This window comes from Delphinapterus leucas, chromosome 7 (assembly GCF_059928025.1).
Source record: "Delphinapterus leucas isolate spDelLeu-1000000601 "Yukka" chromosome 7, BTC_Dleu_Yukka2, whole genome shotgun sequence".
NCBI lineage: Eukaryota > Metazoa > Chordata > Mammalia > Artiodactyla > Monodontidae > Delphinapterus > Delphinapterus leucas.
This window is the reverse complement of record NC_143135.1, coordinates 2,558,217-2,580,733: the sequence shown is the minus strand read 5'-3', so window position 1 is coordinate 2,580,733 and position 22,517 is coordinate 2,558,217. Positions and strand designations below refer to the sequence as shown.

The window sequence follows — 22,517 nt, the reverse complement described above, 5'->3', positions numbered from 1 at the left end:
ACCAGCTGGGGGCACGTCCCCCCAACGTTGTCGTAACCTCACTGGAGCCACAAATATGAAACCTGCACACCCTCTGCTTCTGAAAACACATTAACGTGGGTGCAGAGCTTTCCCATGCGATTGGACATAAGTTTCCTTTACAGAGAGAATAAGACAAGATGAAAAGGTGCTTTTAGAGAATCGTGTGGCTCTCCCTGTTGGTTTTCTTTTTTTTTTTTTTTTTTAAGCACCCAAGAAGGAAAATGGCTTTTACTGCCCAAAAAATGGGAATAGATTCCACTTCTGCAAACGCAACACAACGTAACTTTCAGTGCTGCCGGAAAGGGTCACTTTTACTGGGCTCAGACGGTCAGTACAGGTTTCATATGGCATCGCACATCTTGTCTTTGGATCCAACTTGGGTTTTTTTGGAAACAAGTGTTGGAAATGCTCACTCACAGAGGCAGGTGGTAGCAAAAAAAAAAAAAAAAAAAAAAAGTCTCCGGGGATTGCACTGCCGGAGCAAAAGGCAAGCAGTGTCACAGAATAAGAAAGTCTGCAGGACCCTCTGTTGTAGCTTCTGTCGCTTCACCTCCTTGGCATCCACGCAGATGAGGTGATGTTTCATGCCTTCCGCAATCTCCTTGGGGTTGTTGGCAAGGAGTGGTTATGAAACCAAACTTCGGTTTCAAAATGGGCCGAGGAAAGGAACTTTGAAAAGAATCCCACGGTGTTTTCTTGCCCAGAGGGAAGCCCGAGGTTTGGCAGTCTGGGCCCCGGCAGCGGGAACACTCCGTCTCCCTGCAAGAGTCGTCCTGATCGTGGTCCCTCAGACCTTGCTTTCCAAGTGGCTGCGTCCCCAAAGGCGTCCTATTGTTCAGTATTAACCATGTCAAAGACGGAAGGGCGTTGCAGGGGAAGATGAAGTCCATGCAGACGGCTAGGTGTTCATCTGCTCCAAACACGCTTCAGTGCACGTCGGTTTGGCCAAAGCACTCAGCCAAACGTCAGAGCCACAGGCACCTGGTGGCAGGATTCACTGGCAGGTGGGTTGGGGGGGGTCACGTGCTCCAGGATAAGCAGGCGTGCAGGTCACTACAGGTTCTGGACCCCATCCAGGCCCTCCAAGGAGCCCCCATTTCAGCAAGCACGCAGGTGATTCTTCGCCATACAAAAACCTGGGGACCATTGTCTCCCACCCCCTGGAGGGGGCTTTTGAGCCAGAATTCTCTGATTTTGCCTGAGTGTTCGGGATAGAGGTGGCATCACTGCCCTGCGGCCAGGGCAGTGCCCTTCTGTTCTGCCACCTCCTCCGTGGTCAGCTGACCTTCTCGAGGGCACATGCTTCTCACAGCCTCGATCGAGCCTTTGTGCAAGGCTAGCCTAGTTCTGGGGAAAGTGGACTGGAGCCTTCTTCTCAGGAAGGGTTCACTCCTCTGGCGTCTTCTCACTTTCTGTGGCTTTGTCAAGGCAGCCCGGCGGCTTCAGTGACCCATCACTTGGGAAATGACAGGAGAACCAAAGGACGTGGCAACTCTTTATTCTCTGTCTCTTCACGGGTGTTTCCAGCTTGGGTTAGGCCCACTGGTGACACAGGTAGCTGTCCACAGCCCAGCGGCAGGAGCGGGGGCCCAGCCACCCTGTGTCCCCCAGTGGTGCCCAGAAGCAGTTCTTGCTGTCCTGCACCTGTGTGTATGAGACAATGTCCTCATATAATTTGATTAGTGTTTTTTTTCTTCATAAGGGAAGGAGTAATGTCTATGAGTTAAAACTTTTCCCTTTTCTGTAATTTGTTGCGAGTGGCAGAACCCCCATCTCATCTGGGTTCGAAGGAATGAAGCATCACCTCCTAGAACACAGGCAGCACGTCCAGGCCAGGACCCCAACGTGATGACTGCCGGCGCTCTGGCTCCACCCCTCTGTCACTCTCCATCTGGGCCTTCCTCTGTGTGGGCTTCATTTTCAATTGCCTCTTGGTCACAGGATGGCTGCAGGAGCTCCAGCCACGCATCTTCATGCAGCCCCGTTCAAAGGCAGAAGAGGGGCCCTTGCTCCTCATGTGTCTTTTTAAGAAGCTTTCTCAGAAGCCCCAGCAGACATTTATGGACAGGATTGTGTCCTGTGCCGTGATTAACGAATCACCGGCAATTCAGTGGAAGTTCCCGCGGCAACGACAAGAGGAAAGGGCTTTGGGTCGGCAGCACCACTGGCTGTCCCCTCTCCCTGGACCCCCAGTCCCTGCCTTAGAAGGCATAATTCATTCGGGTGCCATTTGGCACACCTACGAAAACAAATTAGACGTGTGAGTGAAAAAACAAAACAAAACAGGAAATCACGATTTCTCTTTGAAACTCCCTTCTCCAGGAAGTCCTCACCGCCACGTTGGATTTGGAGGACGTCAGAAGCTACAGGGCAGAGATTTCGTCTCGAAACCTGGCGGTAAGTGCTTATAGACACACACATGGGATGCGCGTCAAAGACCCAGACTTTTTTTTAAATAACAGCTTTATTGAGATGTCATTCCCTTACCACACAATTCACCGATTTCGGCACACGGTTCAGTGGATTTTAGTGTATTCGTGGAGTCAAGCAGCATCGCCACAATCAGCATCAAAACATTCTCATCACCCAAAAGAAACCCGGACCCACGAGCTGTTACTCTCCGTCCACCTCCCCCAGGGCCCCCGGCAACCATCAGTCTGCATTGTCGGTATGGATTTGCCAATTCTGGACGTTTCATAGAAATGGAATCATATCATATGTGGCCTTTTGCGTCTGACTTTTTTCGCTGAGAATAATGTTTTGTGGTCCGTCCACGCTGTAGCGCGTGTTAGTGCTTTATTCCTTTCTACGGTAGAATAATATTCCACTGAACGGCTAGGCCACGTGCTGTTTGTCCATTCACCTGTCGGTGCACGTCTGGACCATTTCCACTCTGTCTGTGATGAATTGTGCTGCTGTGGACGTATGCGTTTGCGTGTCCTTTGTTGTATACCTGGGACTGGACTGCAGCGTCCTGTGGTGGTTCCCTGTTTGACTGTAGGAGGCCCTGCCAGACTGTCCTCAGCCACTGCCCATCTCACGTCCCCCCAGCGCTGTGCAAGGGCTCTGGGTTCCCCACATCCCTGCCAGCGTTTGCTACATCCGTCTCTGTTCTGGCCGTCCTGGCGGCCGTGAAGGGTCCCCAGTGGGGTTCTGAGCTGTGTTCCCCACAGGCTGCAGTCATCCCAGGGGCCTGTACGGGTACCAGCGCTGAGGGGTTGTCCTTCCCAGGCCAGCAGGGTGAGCCCCTACCCCCGCGTGAAGGTGGACTTCGCCCTGTCCTGCCACGAGGACCTGCTGGAGCCGCTCTCTGAGCCCGTTGAGTGGAAATACCACAGTCCCGCCGAGGAGATCAGGTGGGGCCCTTGGGAAGCTGGAGTGGGGGGGGGGGTGTCCTGTTGTCCCCCGGGGAACCCCCCCATCCCCTGCTTCACCGCCAGGTGGCGCTGCGGGGCCAGCATGTCCTGGTCTCCAGAGCCTGCCCTTGACGCTGCAGCCGGAACCCCTGGCCCACACCCAGCCCTGCCACTCCTCGCCCTGGGCCCTTGGGCACAGAGACGCTGTTCTTGCCTTCCTGTGCCATTTCACAACCGGGCCAATGATAGCACCTGCCCCCGGGGCTGTTTTGAGATTGCAAATGAAATCATTCATGCGAAGTGCTTAAAACAGAGACCTGGGCGTCGTGCTGGCGGCTCTCACGGGCACAGCGCGCCCACCTTGGCACCTGCCCCCAGGTGAGCTGTGGACCAGGTCAGCAATTCCCCATCCTAATGCTTCCCATCGTTCCCCAGCCTCGGACCTGCATGCTGGCTCTGGGATTTTTTAAGACGTAGCCAACAGGTAAGGCATCAGTGTCTCACCACCTCCCTCTGCTTCTTCTCCCGGTTGGTTTGCGTTTGATCCTGCGGCAAGCTGGTGACTTTTTTTTTAATGCAAACATTTCATGGCTCTGCTTCCGTCGGGAGCCTCGGCTACACTAGACAGAGCCCAGAGGTCCAGCTGAGTTCTGGCTCCGTCTTTGGGGTCCTGTCTGATGACACTGAGTTACGAGACTCCCTGCCTCCTGCCGGTTTCGTGATCGTGCGTGTCTGTAATTCACCGTGGAGACCCAGCCTTAGACCCTCCACAGTGGAGGTCCCTTTGCCTCCTAGAAAGTCCATCCTGGAACGTGCAGGGCATCTTTTCCCCTCCCCCAGGGAGAGTATTTTGTGGGCGCTCATTTTTGCAGGGGGAGCTGGCTCATCTGGGGGCGCATTGCTTCCCAGAGGCCCTGCTCACACCCCCGTCTGGTCGGCCCGTTCCAGGCGGGGTTCTTCCTGCCCCTGAGCGGCGGGGTGGACAGCGGGGCCACCGCCTGTCTCGTCTACTCCATGTGCCACCAGGTCTGCGAGGCTGTGAAGCACGGAAGTAGGTGACGTCTGGGGCCCGAGCAGGTTCCAGGGGGTCAGCCTGTGGGAGGAGCAGAGGGGAAACCCAGGTCCTGGGCATCGTGGTGGAGGTCGTATTCAGATGTCACAGCGTCGTGCCCAAGTCCCAGGGCCTGGGGACAGCAAGGCCGTTAAAAGTCCCTTCCAGGGCCCACGTGGCTGTGTCCATCAAGCCACAGGTGCCTGTCGCTGCCGTGTGTCGGCAGTGTGGCCCCAAGGAAAGAACGGGCCGTGGGGTCGGGCAAACCCACGTTCACATCCTGTCACTCTGTGCGGTGACATCGGCCATTCCCTCAGTGTCCGCGGCCGAGAAGCGGGCATCGCAGGGCTGATCTGGCGAGGTTGCCGGGCGGCGGAGAAGGGATTAAATGGTGCAGGCACCTGGCACACGGCACGTGCGCTTCTGTCCGGTGGTTTTCAGGTCAGGAGGTGCTGGCCGACGTCCGGACCATTGTGAACCAGACCAGCTACACCCCCCAGGACCCCCGGGAGCTCTGCGGCCGCATCCTGACCACCTGCTACATGGCCAGTGAGAACTCCTCCCGGGAGACGTGCAACAGAGCCAGAGATCTCGCCCAGCAGATCGGAAGGTAGCTGGTCCGTGGCGTCGGACACGGCCAGGTGGCGGTGACGGCGGGCAGCTCCCCCCAAGGCCACGTTTGTGGGTCAGTGAGCACCCACCCCAGAGGCGAGCGGGTTCCCTCCTCACCCCCCTCCAGCTGGGAGCACAGGCAGGCCCTCTCCCCTCCCGGGAGCGTGAGCCACCCTCTGCCCGCTTCCACCTGGCGGCCTCTGTGCCGGAGGAAGGTGGAGAGAGGGCACCTTTCCACACAGGGAGACTCGGCTCCATTCAGAATGTCCCATTTATTCGGCCTCCAAGGGAAAAACAAGAGGCTGCCCATTCTGTACGCGGAGCTCAGCTAAAAGCTGTCCCCGTGCAGCACTTCTGCTCCCAGGGAGATGCCCAAAGGAAGTGAAAGCAGGGAAGTGAACGAATATTTACACGTTTGGGTCCGTGACAGCGTATTCACAACAGGCAGAACAGCTCAAATGTCCATCGACAGCTGAGTAGGTAACGAAAAGGTGGTTACGAGGGGGTGGTATTCAGCCTTAGAAAGGAGTGAAGCGCTGACACAGGCTACGATGTGGATCAACCTGGAGAGCACCATCCTGAGTGAGAGAAGGCAGTCACGAAAGCACAGATCTTGTGTGATTCCATTTCTTTGAAATGTCCAGAACACGCAGATCCACAGAGACAGACAGTGGGTCAGTCGTCCTCAGGGGCTGGAAGAGGAGGAGGTGGGAAGAGACCGCTCGTGGGCGCAGGGTTTCCTTCTGGGCTGATGGAAAGTTCTGGAACTGGAGGTGGCGTCGTCAGTGTCCTCGATGCTGCTGAATGGGGCACTTGAAAATGGTAAATTCTGTGTTCTGTGTTTTTGTTTTGCCGTCTGCACACCTTCCCTTTCTCTCCCCAGCCACCACATCGGTCTCAACATCGACCCAGCCGTGAAGGCCGTCCTGGGCATCTTCAGCCTGGTGACGGGTAAAAGCCCTGCGTTTGCAGCTCACGGAGGAAGCAGCCGGGAGAGCCTGGCCCTGCAGAACGTACAGGTGTGCCTCGCAGATGGGGCCGTTGTCCCCACTCGGGGGCCGCGGGGAACCCGGGGGACAGCCGGCACTGGGGTCAGCAGCCTGCCTTAGAGACCCTGGGTGTGCAGCCTCGTGACAAGGATGGGGGTCTGCATGTGTGTGCGTGCGTGTGCGTGAGAGTGTGCGCATCGGCGTGAGGGTTTGTGAACGTGGCGTGTGTGCAAGTGCGTGCATTTTCTGCGTCTTTGGGGGGCGGCTCAGACGCAGCCCCACCTTCCAGGCGGCTGCAGGGGAGCTGGACCCTGCGTGGTCTGTGGAGGGAAAGAGGGGGCCTGGGCTACAGCTGCCTGGGTCTGTCATGTCTCTCTGTCCCCTTTCTGCGGGTGCGGGTGATCTTGCCGAGCAGTGCAGGGAGTGACAGGAGGGACCACGGTCTCCCCCGCTGGCTTTGCAGCCCTGTCTCACCGCGGCCTCGGGCTTTGGTCCTTCCATCTCTGTGGCTGAGTGCAGGAGCCCACGGTGTGGGTGAGGGGACCACGGGCTCCCGGCCCCTCTGGACGCTGGAAGCTCCTGCATCACTTAAACTTTCCTGTCCTCCTGAGGTTGCTGGGAGAGCCCCTGCCCCGAGCTGCAGGGAGGCGGTGTTAGCATGCACGTCCCCCACCCCCACCCCACGCGGATGACGTTCCCCTCCTGTGGTCCAGGCGCGGGTGAGGATGGTCATTGCCTACCTCTTCGCTCAGCTGAGCCTCTGGTCCCGGGGCGCCCCAGGCAGACTTCTCGTGCTTGGATCTGCCAACGTGGATGAGAGGTGTGTGTGCCCTTGCTCTACATGAGTCCCCTTGTTGACCCACGGCCACTCCGGCCGGGTCTGTGTCTCCCTTAGCTCCTGATGCACCTTTGAGAGCAGCCAAGGTGGGGAAGAGGCACAGGGGTCAGGTGAAAACGATGATCTCTTCTGGCCTGTAAACCCTGGCCCTTGCCCACGGACCGGACCCTGTTCCTTCCGTCAGCCATCCGTTTAACGGGACAGGGAGTGATGTTACACCCACCTCGGGGTTGCTTGAAGGAGCCCCGCTTAGGGCGGTGCAGGTTTTAATCCCCCCTGTCTGGGACCCAGGGGGTCTTACACCCCGGCTTTGCACGCTTGTGGGAGGCTGGAGGGCTGAGTGTTTGGTCTTTCTCTTGAAAAGTGGGGAGAGGTCAGCCGTGTGAGTGCAGTGGGACAAAGGCCAAACAGTACCCACAGCACAGGTCAGCAATGGCCTTGTGGCGGGGGAGCTTGGGATGCGGGTGGAGAGCTGCGGTCATCCAGTGGTCCAGCGAGAATATGGTAGCAGTGGTGGCGGGGTGGAGAGGGACGGACGCATCGAAGGGGTGAGTGTCGTGGGGTTGAGGTGACAAGTGGGCACAAAGTCGGTGGCTCCAAGGCGCCAATGAATTATCTTACAGTTCGGTAGGATAGGGGTTCAACATGGATCTCACTGGGCCAGAGTCAAGGTGGCACAGGGCCGGTTCCTTCTGGGTTCGGTAGGATAGGGGTTCAACACGGATCTCACTGATCCAGAGTCAAGGTGGCACAGGGCCGGTTCCTTCTGGGTTCGGTAGGATAGGGGTTCAACACAGATCTCACTGGGCCAGAGTCAAGGTGGCACAGGGCCGGTTCCTTCTGGGTTCGGTAGGATAGGGGTTCAACACGGATCTCACTGGGCCAGAGTCAAGGTGGCACAGGGCCGGTTCCTTCTGGAGGCTCCGGGAGAGGCACAGGGCCGGCTCCTTCTGGGTTCGGTAGGATAGGGGTTCAACACGGATCTCACTGACCCAGAGTCAAGGTGGCACAGGGCCGGTTCCTTCTGGGTTCGGTAGGACAGGGGTTCAACACAGATCTCACTGGGCCAGAGTCAAGGTGGCACAGGGCCGGTTCCTTCTGGGTTCGGTAGGATAGGGGTTCAACACGGATCTCACTGGGCCAGAGTCAAGGTGGCACAGGGCCGGTTCCTTCTGGAGGCTCCGGGAGAGGCACAGGGCCGGTTCCTTCTGGGTTCGGTAGGATAGGGGTTCAACACGGATCTCACTGACCCAGAGTCAAGGTGGCACAGGGCCGGTTCCTTCTGGGTTCGGTAGGATAGGGGTTCAACACAGATCTCACTGGCCCAGAGTCAAGGTGGCACAGGGCCAGTTCCTTCTGGAGGCTCCGGGAGAGAAGCTGTTACTCGCCTTTTCCAGCTGCTGGGGGGCGCCTGCATCCTTTGGCGTGTGGCCCCTTCCTCTGTCTGCAGAGCCCGTGGTGCAGAATCTGTGCGCCTTTCCTGTGGCCACAGCTCCCGCTGACTGACGCCCCCTGCCCGCCAGTTCTCTCTTCCACATTTAAGGACCCTTGTGCTTGCATTTAGGGCCCACCCCATAATCCAGGGTAATCACCCATCTCAGGGTCCTCAACCTCACCTCATCTGTGGAGTTGCTTTCACCTTGTATGTGTATGTATACGGGTTCTCGGTATTAGGAGGTGGGCATTTGGGGGCCACTCTGCCCACCGCAGGAGGTGTCTGGCAGTGGGGAGGTGGCCCTGCTTCTGTGGGCTCAGCGTCCATGCCTGAGGTCCTGCCCCTCCCTCCCGAGGACCTCCATCTCTCAGCTCCGCACTCTGCTGGCCCCAGCTCTCCCCTCCCAGATGGGCCACTTCCAGGTGGCTGCTGGTCAGTCCCCAAGCTGCTTCCTGGCCCAGACGTCTCGTCCGGCTTGCTGGATACTCCTCCTTGGCTGTCTGTAGCCTCTGCCCCTTCCCCAATCTGCCCCAGCACATCAGGCTTCTCCAAGACCCTTGAATCTGCCAAGCTCTGGCCCCAGGGCCCTGGAAGAAGCGAGTCTTCGGATGCCCAGGGACTGGATGGCCAGGGCCCCAGGTTCGTGGAATCTGCAGCCCCTCGGGTCTGCTGCATGGAAACCGCGCGTTTTTCTCCTGCTGCAGCCTCCTCGGCTACCTGACCAAGTACGACTGCTCCAGCGCAGACATCAACCCCATAGGCGGGATCAGCAAGACGGACCTGAGAGCCTTCGTCCAGCTCTGCATGGAGCGCTTCCAGCTTCCCGCCCTGCAGAGGTGCGTGTGCGCCCACGAGGCCTCAGCTGTGGCCCCTGAGTCACCGGGTATGCGTCTCAGCACAGCCGCGGGCCACCCTCACCCCACTCAGCCACCTTCCATAGCTCCCATCTCTTGATGGAAACAGTCCTGCCCTTCAGGCGCGCTTGGGGTCCCGAGACCAGGCACCCCCTTCCTTCCTGTCGGTGCTGCCCTGCCCTGGCTCTGGCCAGATCAGGCAGCCGCTGCTCCCCTCTTCCCCTCACCACCCTTCTCCCGCCGTCGTAAGGCTGGGAAGTCTGTGTATCCCTCCGTCTTCGGGCTGAGCACTGCCTGGTGCTTTCATGGTATCTGTTGAGTTAATACGCAGGTGTTGTGACTGACCTCTGTGTGTCTTGGCCGCAGCATCCTGGTAGCGCCGGCCACTGCCGAGCTGGAGCCCTTGGCCCACGGACGGGTGTCCCAGACTGACGAGGTAATGGGTGGCTTTTTCACTGTGCTTCTTCCCCCACCTCCCTGCTGCTGGGTTCCTTCATGGCCTCCTTTCTACCCCAACAAGCCATGCTCCATCGCTGGGTCCCGGCCTGGGAGCCCAGGGCTCAGCGTCATCCATGGCTGGCCTTCAGTGTTCAATTCAGGTCTCTCGAGGTTGGAGCCGGGAGGGAGGTGATGAGGCGAGTCGGGGGGGGGGGGCTCGGTTCCATCTCCAGCAGAAGTTTTCACCTGTCCCCCAGCGCTGACTTGCTGTCACTCATGAGACGCATCTCTTTCGTCCCCAGGAAGACATGGGAGTGACCTACGCGGAGCTGTCGGTCTACGGGAGGCTCCGGAAGATCGCCAAGATGGGGCCCTACAGCATGTTCTGCAAACTCCTCTATGTGTGGAAGGACGTCTGCACCCCCAGACAGGTAAGCCAAGTGCAGTGTCCTCAGGAAGTCGGCAGGTAAGGCCACCTTGTGGGTGGACTTGACTCAGGAGCAGGTGGCCACGGCGTGACCTTCAAATGAGAACGCTCTCTCTCTCTAAGGAGCTACGGTCCGGTTTTAGGCTCCCAGCAGCCCAGGCCTTCCTTCTGCGCTGGCTAAGTTTGTCTGGGTGGGGTTGGACCCCATCGTAACAAGCAAGCTCCTCCTTTTTGGGGGGCAGAGGGCGAACTCTGAGGTTGGAATATCGCTGCATTTCTACATGTTGTCAGGCTCATTAGGGCCGAAGCCCACAGACAGAGTGGTCCCCGCAGAACCGCCTGGAAGCCTCGTGAGATACATCTTCCCGGGACCCCTGACCGGGTCTCCTGATGCAGCTTCCGGGGTGCTGGAGTCAGGAGCCCGCGTCTTCAAAGCTCATCCGCTGCCCCAGCCCGAGCAGTGGCACCGGTCCACTCCTGCCTTCGGGGGGTCCAGACGCAGCCGCGTTGCAGGGGGTGGGTGCTGTTAGCTCGCACAGCCCAGGGCAGCGCTGCCGGGAACACCAGCCTGGGGTCTTTCCGGCTTTGCCAGCATCAGGCCCTGTGCATCCCTCGCCTCCCAGGTGGCCGACAAAGTGAAGCGGTTTTTCTCGAAGTATTCCACGAACAGACACAAAATGACCACACTGACCCCCGCGTATCACGCCGAGAGCTACAGCCCAGACGACAACAGGTTCGACCTGCGGCCGTTTCTCTACAACACCCGCTGGCCTTGGCAGTTCCGCTGCATAGAAACTCAGGTAAATCAGGCAGAGATGGTTTTTCTCCCTGTTAAAGGTCTGTTGAGGGAATATCAGCTCATTTCCATTGAGGACCGAGAAGCTTTTTAATATATACGGTGGCATTTTTAGCGTCCGTCTTTCTGCAGAGGATCCAGTGCGTTTCAAGTCAATCAGAGCATGAGCTATTTTTGGCTGTACTGAGGATGCTAAAATTAGGGGCTACAACACTGTGTCAGTGTGGTACCAATCGCTGTCATTTCTAGACTACTAGGGTATCCAACTGGCTTCACATCTTCTAAACCATCTGTATTTCCTTTTCTCCCCTAATTACCTAATAATAGAGCCATCTTGCCTGAGAATTCAGGCTTCTTTTATACTAACAGGGGAGGGACTAGAGTCAAACATTTCCTGGCCCCAGAGGGGATGTGTTTTTTTCTTCCTCCCTGCAGCCATTCATAGGTGGGCCTGGTCAGGATGTTTCCCGTGAGCTAAACAAAGGTATTTTAGCTTCATGTTCATGACCTGGGAGGCAGGGTTGGGCCAGAGGTGGGCCATTTTGTATAATTTAAGCTTATAGGAAGTATCCCTTTAGTGACGAACTAGCGCAGCGGCCGGAGCTAGCCGGTGGGGAGTGGGGAGCAACCATGAGGAGATGATGTGCAAACTGAGATGGGACGCAAGCAGCGCTGCACGTCCGTGGCCGTGGCCCTCATCCAGGGGTCGTCAGGCAATGTCCGGAGACATTTTTGGTTATCATCCCTGGGGAGGGGTCTGTGCTACTGCATCTAATGGGCGGAGTCCAGGGATGCCGCTAAAACACCCCGTAGTGCGCAGCCCAGCCTTCTCCCCCCGCCAAGTATTAGTCAGCCGTGGGGCCTCGCTTCCACCAGTACGCACTCAGGAGTGGGTTCCCTCACATCAGGCCTGGGGTTCAGAGGGTGTGCAAAGACCCTCAAATGGAGAAAAACACACGTGGGTAAAGATGGAACTCACCTGGAATCTTCTAGCCCAGCAGTGACCCCCGTGCCCGGGCCAAGGCACATCCTTCCGGACTCTGGATCCACCCACGTCTCATCACTGAAGATGCTGTCGGAGGACCTGCTTTTTCAGTCCCGTGACCGCAACCCTCTTTCGGGTGAATCGGTGCATTGTGACGGCCTAGCCGTTCAGGTCCTCGTGGTGATGCTGCATCTTCTCTTCTAGGTTCTCCAGCTGGAGAGGAGACAGCATCAAGACCTGGACGGCGTGGACTGAGCCCGGGTCCTGCGCAGAGGGCTCCCCTCCCGCTAGGATGCTCGTGCTACGTCTGCCTTGCTGGTGACTGTGCAGGAGTGGCTGGTGTGTCGACAAGCCCCATCTGACATATTTCAAGGAGAGGGATCTTTTCGGTCTAGTTTCTTTAAAAAAAAAAGGCTGAAATACAAGAGGATGCGATTTTAAACCCTCTTCTTCTTTTTTTTTTTTAAATTAATTTTTATTGGCGTATAGTTGATTTACAATGTTCTGTTAGTTTCTGCTGTATGGCAAAGTGAATCAGCCATACGCATACATATATCCGCTCTCTTTTAGATTCTTTTCCCATAGAGGGCATTACAGAGTCTGAGTAGCGTTCCCTGCGCTGTACAGCAGGTACTGGGATGGACATACCCAGACTACTATATATAAACCCTCTTCTTGAAGCGAGCGCTTTCCCCAGCCCCTCTGGCCCTTGTGCAGCATCTCCTCTGAGTGTCACCTGAGCTGAAGGAGGATTTTCCAGGTGGGGATGGAGGAGGCCCTGGGGGGTGGAGGGTGGTTCTAGAACGACCATCCCCACCCGTCACCCACCCTTGCAATCTCTGTAGTTTTGCAAAGCAGCCCTTTCTCCTTTTCTGCCTCTGTCCTTGTGTATGATTCTTCTCACTATAAACTGGCCCATTTCCCAGATTTCTCTTTCCTGGTCACCATCATTGTCATTCCGAGGACCTAAACCTGCAGGTAGATTTGCCTCCATCCTTTGCCACCAAGGAAGGCTTCAAATGCTCTCGGGGCAGTCTGCACGGTCACCATCCCTGCCCCCCCCCCATGTGCTGCCCTAAGGAAAGACCCCCCTGGGGGGCCAGCTGCCTGCCCCCCCACGTGCTGCCCTAAGGAAAGACCCCCCTGGGGGGCCGGCTGCCTGCCATCCTTGCCAGCCTTCTCCTCCCATTTCGGTCTCACCATTCTGGGTCAGCACCCAGGTTAAGTGGGACGATGCCAGTGTGGGCGGGAGGAGAGAGCTGGGCTCCGGTTGCGGGCCTTGCGGAAGGTCCAGCCTTGGGCCCAAGCAACACAGCTCAGCCCCCATTCTGCTGGAACACCAGGAATTCCTAAGAATCCCCAGGAATATTTACAAACTGCATCAGCTTGGACTTTCTGCGTGTGTGTTACCAAAAGCCTTACCCAAGAAAAGAACCTGGTGAACAAGGAAAGGAATTTATTGATGGACATGTTGAGCGGTCTGGGGGAGTGACGGCTTCAGGCCTGGCTGGACCCAGGGTTTGTGCCATGTCGTTGGAACTTGTTTCTCTCTTCCCCTGACCCTGTCTCTGTGCGCTGGCTTCCTCTTGTGACTGCAGTCTTGCCAACTCCCAAGTTCAGATCCAGCAGGAGATTAGCACATGTGCCTTCCCCGTTTCTTCAGTACAGGCCCTGGATTAACTCAGTTGGGTCATATGCCCATTTCTGAACCAGTTAGCTACTGCCCCGAGGTCCTCCAAAGAGGACCACGGGGTGTTATCAGAATTAGGAAAACTAGATGATGAGTTCTCCAAACAGGAACGGCCACTGCACACACCCTCGGGCCCTGGCCCGGGCCCAGGCTCTGGACGATGGCTCCTTGGATCTAAGTCCACGTTTCCTTGCAATGCTACTGCAGGCCCTGGGCCTGCAAAGCACGTGCACAGACCTTTCCTCAACTTCCCACAGTGACAGCGGCACACAGGGACGTATTAATAAGACGCCAGGCTTGGGCCGAGGGAAGGGAACAAGGGCACACGCCCTCTTTCCCCGAAGGCTGCCGCCATCTTTGTATCTCCCACCCCCGGAATCCAGAAACTCTCCCGCAGGCTCGGGGACAGAATAACCCCCTCTCCCTCACCCCACCGAGGGCCACTTTTCTGTGACGTAAAGTCACTCGACATAAAGACAACCTTTTAACCACGATGCAAAGCCACATCCTACTTGCCGTCCGGGGTCCTTCCAGAAGAGCGTCTTGGCCTTGTGGACCCAAATCCCAGTGCTACGGTCTGAATGTTTGCATCCCACCAAAATTCGTATGGGAAATTCTAAACCCCCCATGTGATGGTGTCAGGGGGTGTGGCCTCTGGGAGGTCATAGGGGCCTGAGGGTGGAGCCCCATGAATGGGATCACTGTCCTTATAATAGAGGCCCCAGGCAGCCCCTGGCCCCTGTGCCACATGAGTACCCAGCAAGAAGTCTCTGACCCAACGCGGAAGAGGCCCCTCCCCTGGCCCTGCCCACACCTGGTCTTGACTTCCAGCCTCCAGAGCTGTGAGCAGTGCCCTTTTGCTTGTGTGTCACCAGGTCTGTGGCATCAATATTTTGTTACAGCAGCCCGCATGTACGTACGTACTAAGACCCCCGTGAAGGTGTTTCTCCTAAAACAAAGGAAAAGTTTACGCTTCAAGGAGAATTCAGTCGTTCACCTTCGGGAGAATCTGGAAAGAAAACAGAGCAGCAGTAAAAGCTATTCTTCGAGCCGACGTGGCCCAGGTATGCTAATGAGTATTTCCCTAACTTGAGGACAGTTTTGAGGACGGCCGGCGAGTGGATGGGTGCATCCCGTGCGGGCAGCCCTCCCTGACCCTGTGGGTCTCATCCCAGCGTTTGGCCCTCGTGGGTGGTGACACGGATGAGCTCAAGAGGACGTGGCCGTGGGTTCTGCAGCCTAGGGGTGACAGTGCTGTCACCTTCTGGGATGGCTGTCACCCAGGGTGATGGCCAGGCCCCTCGGTACAGGTGTCGGCACCCCATGGGTGTCCCCCGGGGGGACGTGCACCTTGCTGACACCCTGGGGAGGAGACATCCTCCTGTCTGCCGCCCCCCTCCCCAGCCACACGCACCCTCCTGAGGCCGCGGCTCCTGCACCACGTGTGCTGGGAGTGGGGTGGAGGGCTTCTGCTCCAGGGAAGGGAGATGGAGGGAGCGTGGACACTCAGGACGGCCAGTCGTGGGGTCAGTGGCAGGGTCCTGAGCATTGTCCTGCAAGAGCCTCCTGCACTCAGGGACCCCAGGACCCTGGCCGCTGGTCATCCAGGTATAGGGTAGCGTCCCCCATTTATAAGGAAGTGTCCCCCAGCTATAGGAAGTGTCCCCCCAGCTATAGGGTAGTGTCCCCCCAGTTAAAAGATAGTCACCAGAGCTTGGTTGATGAGGAGCTATGGGTTCCTGTCTGCAGCTCCAGCTCATCGTGTGGGGTCCTGGCTCTTTTCTGAGACCCAAACGTAGACAAGCCCGCCCACCCCAGCTCCTGGAGAGGGCAGTGAAGCCTCATGTCAAACCCAGAGCTAACTCGGAATCTCCTGGGGTCGCTCCTGAGAGCAAAGACTCGCCAGCACCTTCCTCTCCGTTGGACGGTCGTACAAGCTTTGGCTGAAACATTTCACTCAACAATCAAAGCAACCTGGGGGACCACACGGAGACCTGTCACTGCAGCATGAGCTACTGACACAGCCAAACCCGCACCAACTGGACGTTGCCCGCCCTGCCCGCCCCCAGACGGCACTGGTCAACAAATCTTTATTTCGCCGGAATTCTAAAGACAGAAGGAGAGAGTTTTGAGAGAGAGAGTACATCCCACGAGGTCAATCCATTAAAAGTCAAGGAAGAAAAAAATAAAACACAGTATTCAGACCCTAGAACATGCCGGAAAAATGGGCGAAGGACAAGGTGCGTCATTTCCAAGGACCAGTCTACATCCGAAAGGAGTTTAGCAGCGTTTGTTATCCAAAACTGAAAATAAGCAGAATTTTAACAGTAAGTCAGAGGTTAAAATCGACTTTCTGAGGTTGGTGAGCGTGAGTTCACAAACTTTCTCAAGGCTAATTTAACAGGTTTCAAAAGGCTCAGATGTGTGCATTTGGTTTCATATACACACACACAAAAAAATTCTGCTTCTGGGGCTTCCCTGGTGGCGCAGTGGTTGAGAGTCCGCCTGCCGATGCAGGGGACACGGGTTCGTGCCCCGGTCCGGGAGGATCCCACGTGCCGCGGAGCGGCTGGGCCCGTGAGCCATGGCCGCTGAGCCTGCGTGTCCGGAGCCTGTGCTCCGCAACGGGAGAGGCCACAACAGTGAGAGGTCCGCGTACCGCAAAAAACAAAACAAACAAACAAAAACAAAAAATTCTGCTTGTGGCTATTTGTCCTCGTTTTTCACAAAGAGGAGGCTGGGAAGGGGACTATTTGGGGGTGCTGACATGGGGAGCTCTGTGCCGCTGGGAGCGAGGCATGGTTACCACCAGGAGATGGTAGGGACTGTGCCCCAGGGACATGGATCCACTGGGAGCCCCCCATCCTTCAGAGGTCCACCCTCTCCACCTTGCCAGTCAGGGGCACCTTCCCACCTTCACCATCCTCTGTTTCCTCGCCCAGGGCTATTTGGAGGACCAGCTTGAGGGGCTCCCTCAGCTGCCGTCTCTGAAGGCCCCCAATGAAAAAGTAAAGAGCAGGGTTAGCCGTGCTGTTGGCACAGGATAGGAGGATGCAGGCGTCGCTGAGGGTGTGGTTTTGCACGTCAGCTACAAGGAACCGGATGATGCAGGGGCGCAGGCCAAAGAGAAAGAAGCCCGGGGCCGAGAACAGAAGGACCAGGTAGAGCTTTTTGGGGCCAGTGCTGCTGGGAGCTCGCCTGGACTTGGGGAGCAACAGCTCACTGGACACGCCCAGGGTGGAGAACAGCAGGAAGCCCCACATGGCGGCGGCCATACGCGCAGGACAGAGCTTTGTCCTTGGGATGAATCACTGACCACAGGCACGACCTCTCAGTATATTAACCGAAAAGATCAGAGTCCCGAGCAGGGCGCTCACGTTGCCTGACAGGTGCTTGGGGCAACGTCACCGATACCAAATAGGGAAGAAGGAGGACAGACAGCGCTGGAAGCTGACGGCAGTCATGATGCCCAGGCCAGTGAAATAGAAGAAGAACCGCAGGACCGTAAAGGTGTCATGCGGGTGAAAGGAATAGTGAAGGAAAAGCTTCCGGATGTGGAAGTCTCTAGTTGCAAATCTGTACCATTACACAATGTACACCCAATTCCTCCAGCCCCTGGTAGACACCATTGTACTGTTTTCTGAGTTTAACCTGAGCCTTTATTGAGCCACGGTTGCTGCAGCTGCCCATCCACCGTCTCCCAACCTTGCTCCCTCCGAGGCCCTGGCAACCAGCCACACTGTTTGCTCAAGAGCTCACATACCTCCTTATTTCAGATCACTTCTCCCTCCATGCTTGCAGCTCTGTCCTCCCCACTGTCCTTTAGGGGTACTCCTTAGTGGGACCACGGTGTGTCAGCAGCTCATTTGGGGCCTGGACCAGTATATCAACCTATCTGTGAACAAAGCCCAAATCTCTTTCTCCTCCACCAGCTGGTCTAGGTGACCCCTTCAAGAGTGAGCTAAAGCAGAGGCTTTGGTGACACGAAGTTCTGAGTCACATGCTCACAATGCTTCCTGGACCCACTGGACCTGCTGCGGTCCAATCCCAAATGCACCATATCCACTGAGGATGGATTGCTGCTGTGCCTGACCCACATCATGACTTGGAGGCTCTGACAATCCCCAGCTCAGGGTGGGCAGTCCAGGCGTGTGGCCACTTGCTGTCCTGTGGTCAGGCTCTCAGTCTCTACAAGGGCCCAGGAGCATCCTGGGAGCTGTTCAATGATTGATAAGTCTCTGACACGGAAAGCACAGCTTTGCTCCAGAACCTCAGGGCTCTGCCTAGCAGTTTCCTGCCTGGACCCCGCCTGGTACAACAAGGAAAAGAGAAGTTTCTGAGTCCCAGAGCGTTGCATCTTCAACTTGACTGTCAAACCCTCTCCAAAGCACGTCCATTCCCACCACCCGTGGATACGGTTTCCGTTGTCCTGTGCCCTCACTAGTGCTTGGATTTGACTTTTTCTTCCCTAAACACCTAAGTGTGAAATGCTGTCCCCTTAGGGCTGTCATTTGCCACATTACTGGCAAAGCTGGGTACCTTTTCACGTTTATGAACTATTTGGTTTCCTTTGCTGTGAATACGCTGCACACCTTGGTCCATTTTCCATTGAATTGTCTGTGTCCTTATTGATGTGCAGGACTCCTTATTATCCCTTGTTAATTATATTCGTTGTAAATCTCTTCTCCCACTCTGCAGTTTGACTTCTTGTTTTGTATTGGTGGCTTTGGATAAACAGAAATCTGGTTTTCTAACTATCAACTTTTTCCTATGTTTTGCTATTTTTTGGGATTTTCCAGATAGATCGCTCCTCCTTATTCTGAGGTTATGAGGATGGTAAAGTTTTGCTTTTCATATTGAGGTCCCCAATGCAGCTGGAGCATCTATGGAATAAGATACAGATCAAAGTTGTTCTCCCCAAACAGATAAACAAGAGCCCTGCCGTCACTCATTGAACAGTCTTTCCTTTGCCCACCGATCGGCCATGCCACCTCTATGACATATTTCTTTAGTGAGGGGTCTGCCTCTCAGCTGCCCTGTGCCATTGGTCTTTTGTCTATTCCTGCTGCAGCCACATTTTTAGTAATACAGCCTTAAAAAAAAGTCTTGAAGGGTCCATAGATTCTAAATATGCGGGCTGAGATGAAGAACCCACCTGGTGGCAGCCAGATGTGGACAGGGTTGTGAATGATGCTAAAATACACCCGAAAGTATCCCCCCCCCGTACCTCCCACTGCCCCCCCGGGAAAGCTGCCCACTGGAGGGGCCATGGACAAAAGTTAAGAGGGAAGCCCACCCCCCAGTTCCAGTCTCTTGTTACTGTGTAACAAACACCCCAAAGCAATGGCACAAAACAACGGAACCACCCCGTTATACTCACAAATTTGTTGTTTAGGAAAACAGAGCACGGAGGGTGGGTTGTCTCTAAATCACAATGTCCAGGGCCTCAGCCAGAAAGACAAAAGTGCTTTCCCACTGAAGCCGCCATGCGATGGGAAAACTCAAGCTACAAATGAGTGAAGAGGCCCTGAGCTGGGGGCTGGAATTGCCTGGAAGCCTCTCAAGCCTGATGCTTGGGCTCGGATTCCTGAAAGGCTCGGCTCAGCTGGGACAGTCAACCATGTACGTGCCTGTATGTGGCCTCTTTGTGTGGCTCAGGCCTCCTCACAGCACGGAAGCCTCGGGGATGCTGGAATTCTTACAGTGGCTCAGGGCTCCAAGCCACGTGTCTCAACAAAGAAAGAAGTTACCTGGCCTTTTATGACCAGCCTTGAGAGTCCCATAGCATCACTTCTGCCAGACTCCTTTGATCAAAGCCACCTACATTCAAAGGAAGGAAGTATACACCCCACCTCTTGATAGGAGAGGTGTCAAAATGTTGCAGCCTGTTGTAAAACCACCACACCTCCACCTGGGGTCTTTCTCTTGGTTAGAAGTGGACACAAAATAACTGAGAAGGTGCTTTTTTAATCCAGAAGGAAGAAGCAGAACTACAAGAGGCACCCAGAGATGCCTCCTAGCAGGAGCATGCCTCGCTTTAGGGAATCAAATTAAGATACTGCCTGCAATTCCCTATGACGGATAAAGAAGAGAAGAAAAAGAGAAAAAAATGTACCATGCCTATTGTCTATACCCCTTAATTGTCTAAGAAAATGGAGAAGATGAATCAGGCTTTCAAAGGAAAACTCTTCTTTTGCTATAAATCAGATCTAATCAGGCCAAGATTCTACGTATCATGACTGAGTGACCACAAAAAGGGGAAGTCACGAGCCTCCTGTTTCAGTCACGTGTGAGTAGGAGTGACAGGAACTGGCAGGAAGGTGTCTCCTCAATGACTGTTTCAGAAGGCTAACATCCAAGTTTCCCTAGGCAGTGAACCGAGCTCATCCAGGATCCAGAGACTGGAGTATGCTGTGTTGCCCACACCTGGGGAGGGACCATTTACTGTGATGCATAAATCAGGGCTGGGGATTGTGGATGGGCAACTGAGAAGCCATGGCTGGTCCATGCCAGTCAGGGAGAAGGCTCTGAGGATAAGGTCTGTTATGCAGGACCACATTGTGAGACTCAGGGGAGAATGTTCATTCCTATCCTTGAACAAGGAGGCAAGGGCACAGCTCAAACACCTCCCTTCTACCACCTCACACGGTCAGAATGGCCATCACTAAAAAGTCTACAAATAATAAGTGCTGGAGAGGGTGTGGAGAAAGAGGAGCCCTCTTACACTGTTGGTGGGAATGTAAGTTGGTGCAGCCACTATGGAAAACTGTATGGAGAGTCCTTAAAAAACTAAAAATAGAATTACCGTATGACCCAGCAATCCCACTCCTGGGCATATACCCAGACAAAACTATAATTCGAAAAGATACATGCACCCCAATGTTCATAGACGTTCTATTTACAATAACCAAGACATGGAAACAACCTAAGTGCCCATCAACAAATGAATGAATACAGAAAATGTGGTATTTATTTACAATGGAATATTACTCAGCCATAAAAAAGGAACAAAATAATGCCATTTGCAGCAACATGGATGGGCCTAGAGATGACCATACTAAGTGAAGTAAGTCAGACAAATACCATATGCTATCGCTTATATGCAGAATCTAAAATAAGACACGAACTTATCTACGAAACAGAAACAGACTCACAGACATAGAGAACAGATTTGTGGTTGCCAAGGGGGAGGGGGTTGGGGGAGGGTTGGATTGGGAGTTTGGGATTAGCAGATGCAAATTATTATATATAGGATGGATAAACAACAAGGTCCTACTGTATAACACAGAGAACTCTATTCAATACCCTGTGATAAACCATATGGAAAAGAACATGAAAAAGAATGTATATATGTATAACTGAATCCCTTTGTTATACAGGAGGAATCAACACAACATTGTAAATCAACTATACTTCAATAAAATTAAACACACACACATCCCTTCTTTTTTTTTTTTCTTTTTTGGTGTTTTTTGGGTTTTAGTTTTTTTTTAATTTTACTTATTTATTTTTGGCTGCATTGGGTCTTCGTTGCTGTGAACGGGCTTTCTCTAGCTGCAGCGAGTGGGGGCTACTCTTTGTTGCGGTGCGTGGGCTTCTCACTGCTGTGGCTTCTCTTGTTGCGGAGCACGGGCTCTAGGGCTCCAGTAGCTGTGGCTCGCGGGCTCTAGAGCACAGGCTCAGTAGTTGTGGTGCACGGGCTTAGTTGCTCCATGGCATGTGGGATCTTCCCGGACCAGTGCTCAAACCCATGTCCCCTGCCTTGGCAGGCGGATTCTTAACCACTGTGCCACCAGGGGAGTCCCCGTCCCTTCTTTCCTGAATTCCTGTGTGACTGCCAACCTTCTCACCATCTGGGGAAGCCCTGCCTGGCCAAACCTCTCGCCAGCCACAAGACGCTTGCATTTCTATTCTAGCACGATTGTGATCCATTAGAATTTGTTATACAGGTAGAGTCACTATTGTAATTGGTACGTTGATACCAAATGTATTTAGCACACGTAACAGAAACAGGTGATCATAATAATTTGACTTTTGCGATGCTTAATTTCGTCACTTATGTTCAAAATACACAGACTTTCCAGGAAAGGTCACTGGGAAGCACACATTTCCACTGCTGGGAGGCAAATCAGACCTTGTAAGGGCACCATTTGAGTTTCCCTGAAGATGCTGCCAGAAAAAGCAGGTCCCACTGCTGTAAAGACAGTGCCCAGAGGCAGGATGCACAGCGACTGCAGGCGGGGGGTGGGGGGCGCCCACAGCTCTTGGGCAGAAGCCCAGCTCCACTAGCTGGGCAGCCTGGCCCCGGGCTCTCCACTGAAACGGGGAGATGTCTGTGTTTCGGGCCCTTCGCAGGATTACATGAGTCGGGGCAGAGCCCAGCCCTCCACAAGCCCACCAGCCGTGGGGTCTGGTGGTCCCCAGATGTCACCTTCGGGGAGGAAGGGCAGGAAAACCAACGTGGGACTCAGTGGGGTGAGAGCCACGTGTGTCCCTGGAGTAATAGTGACAATAGTGACCAGCAATTTACTATAATCCATAAGTCTGATCAGTGAGGAGAGATGGGAGGTATAAATGGGACTGGAAGCCCATGGGAAAGAAGGCAGACACCGTGGGATACATGCGCTGTTAATTTTTCAAATAAGTGGAGGATGCCACTGACCCGTTTCCAAGATAACTTTCCTTTCAGTAACCTGTAGACCATTTGCAAAGTCATGAGCGTCATGAGTCACGATGCTTTCAGAAAGTCTGGACGGTTCTTCACGCTCAGCGATGTTTACAACGCAGTGAAAAGAGCATGGCGCTCGGTGCCAGTGGAGTCCGGCTCTGTCTCCAGTGAGTGTAAATCACTGGGCCACCTGCCTCTCAGGGTCCGTCCTATTGACCATCAAACAGGAGAAATGGGTCCACACAGCCTCCTTTCCCAGGGCCTGCTGTGAGGATCACGGCGATGACGTGCTTTGGAGAAGGGCTCTGTAAATGCTCATTTTTACTTTAGAGAAGTAACGGGGCAACGTGTGCTTGT

The 22,517-nt window shown here is 54.9% G+C and overlaps 1 protein-coding gene and 1 pseudogene across 11 annotated transcripts in view; one reads left to right on the top strand and one right to left on the bottom strand.

The window, feature by feature from the left end:
* The window catches only part of NADSYN1 (NAD synthetase 1), a 43,588-nt gene extending 22,910 nt beyond the window's left edge, over window positions 1-20,678 (top strand). For 2 of the 11 annotated variants that reach the window (XM_089914349.1, XM_089914348.1), the window contains 12 exons: window positions 2,344-2,418; window positions 3,253-3,377; window positions 3,813-3,861; window positions 4,326-4,428; window positions 4,870-5,038; window positions 5,924-6,059; window positions 6,743-6,849; window positions 9,007-9,138; window positions 9,523-9,592; window positions 9,897-10,025; window positions 10,645-10,821; window positions 11,253-11,362. In XM_089914349.1, coding sequence (XP_089770475.1) covers window positions 2,344-2,418; window positions 3,253-3,377; window positions 3,813-3,861; window positions 4,326-4,428; window positions 4,870-5,038; window positions 5,924-6,059; window positions 6,743-6,849; window positions 9,007-9,138; window positions 9,523-9,592; window positions 9,897-10,025; window positions 10,645-10,821; window positions 11,253-11,324 — 1,344 coding nt within the window. In that variant the 3' untranslated portion in view covers window positions 11,325-11,362. The other 9 variants (XM_022591114.2, XM_089914347.1, XR_016393727.1 and 6 more) reach the window with 8 other exon arrangements.
* LOC111184033 (mas-related G protein-coupled receptor member E-like) lies at window positions 15,977-17,076 on the bottom strand (annotated as a pseudogene).
* Window positions 20,679-22,517: the final 1,839 nt, after the last annotated feature.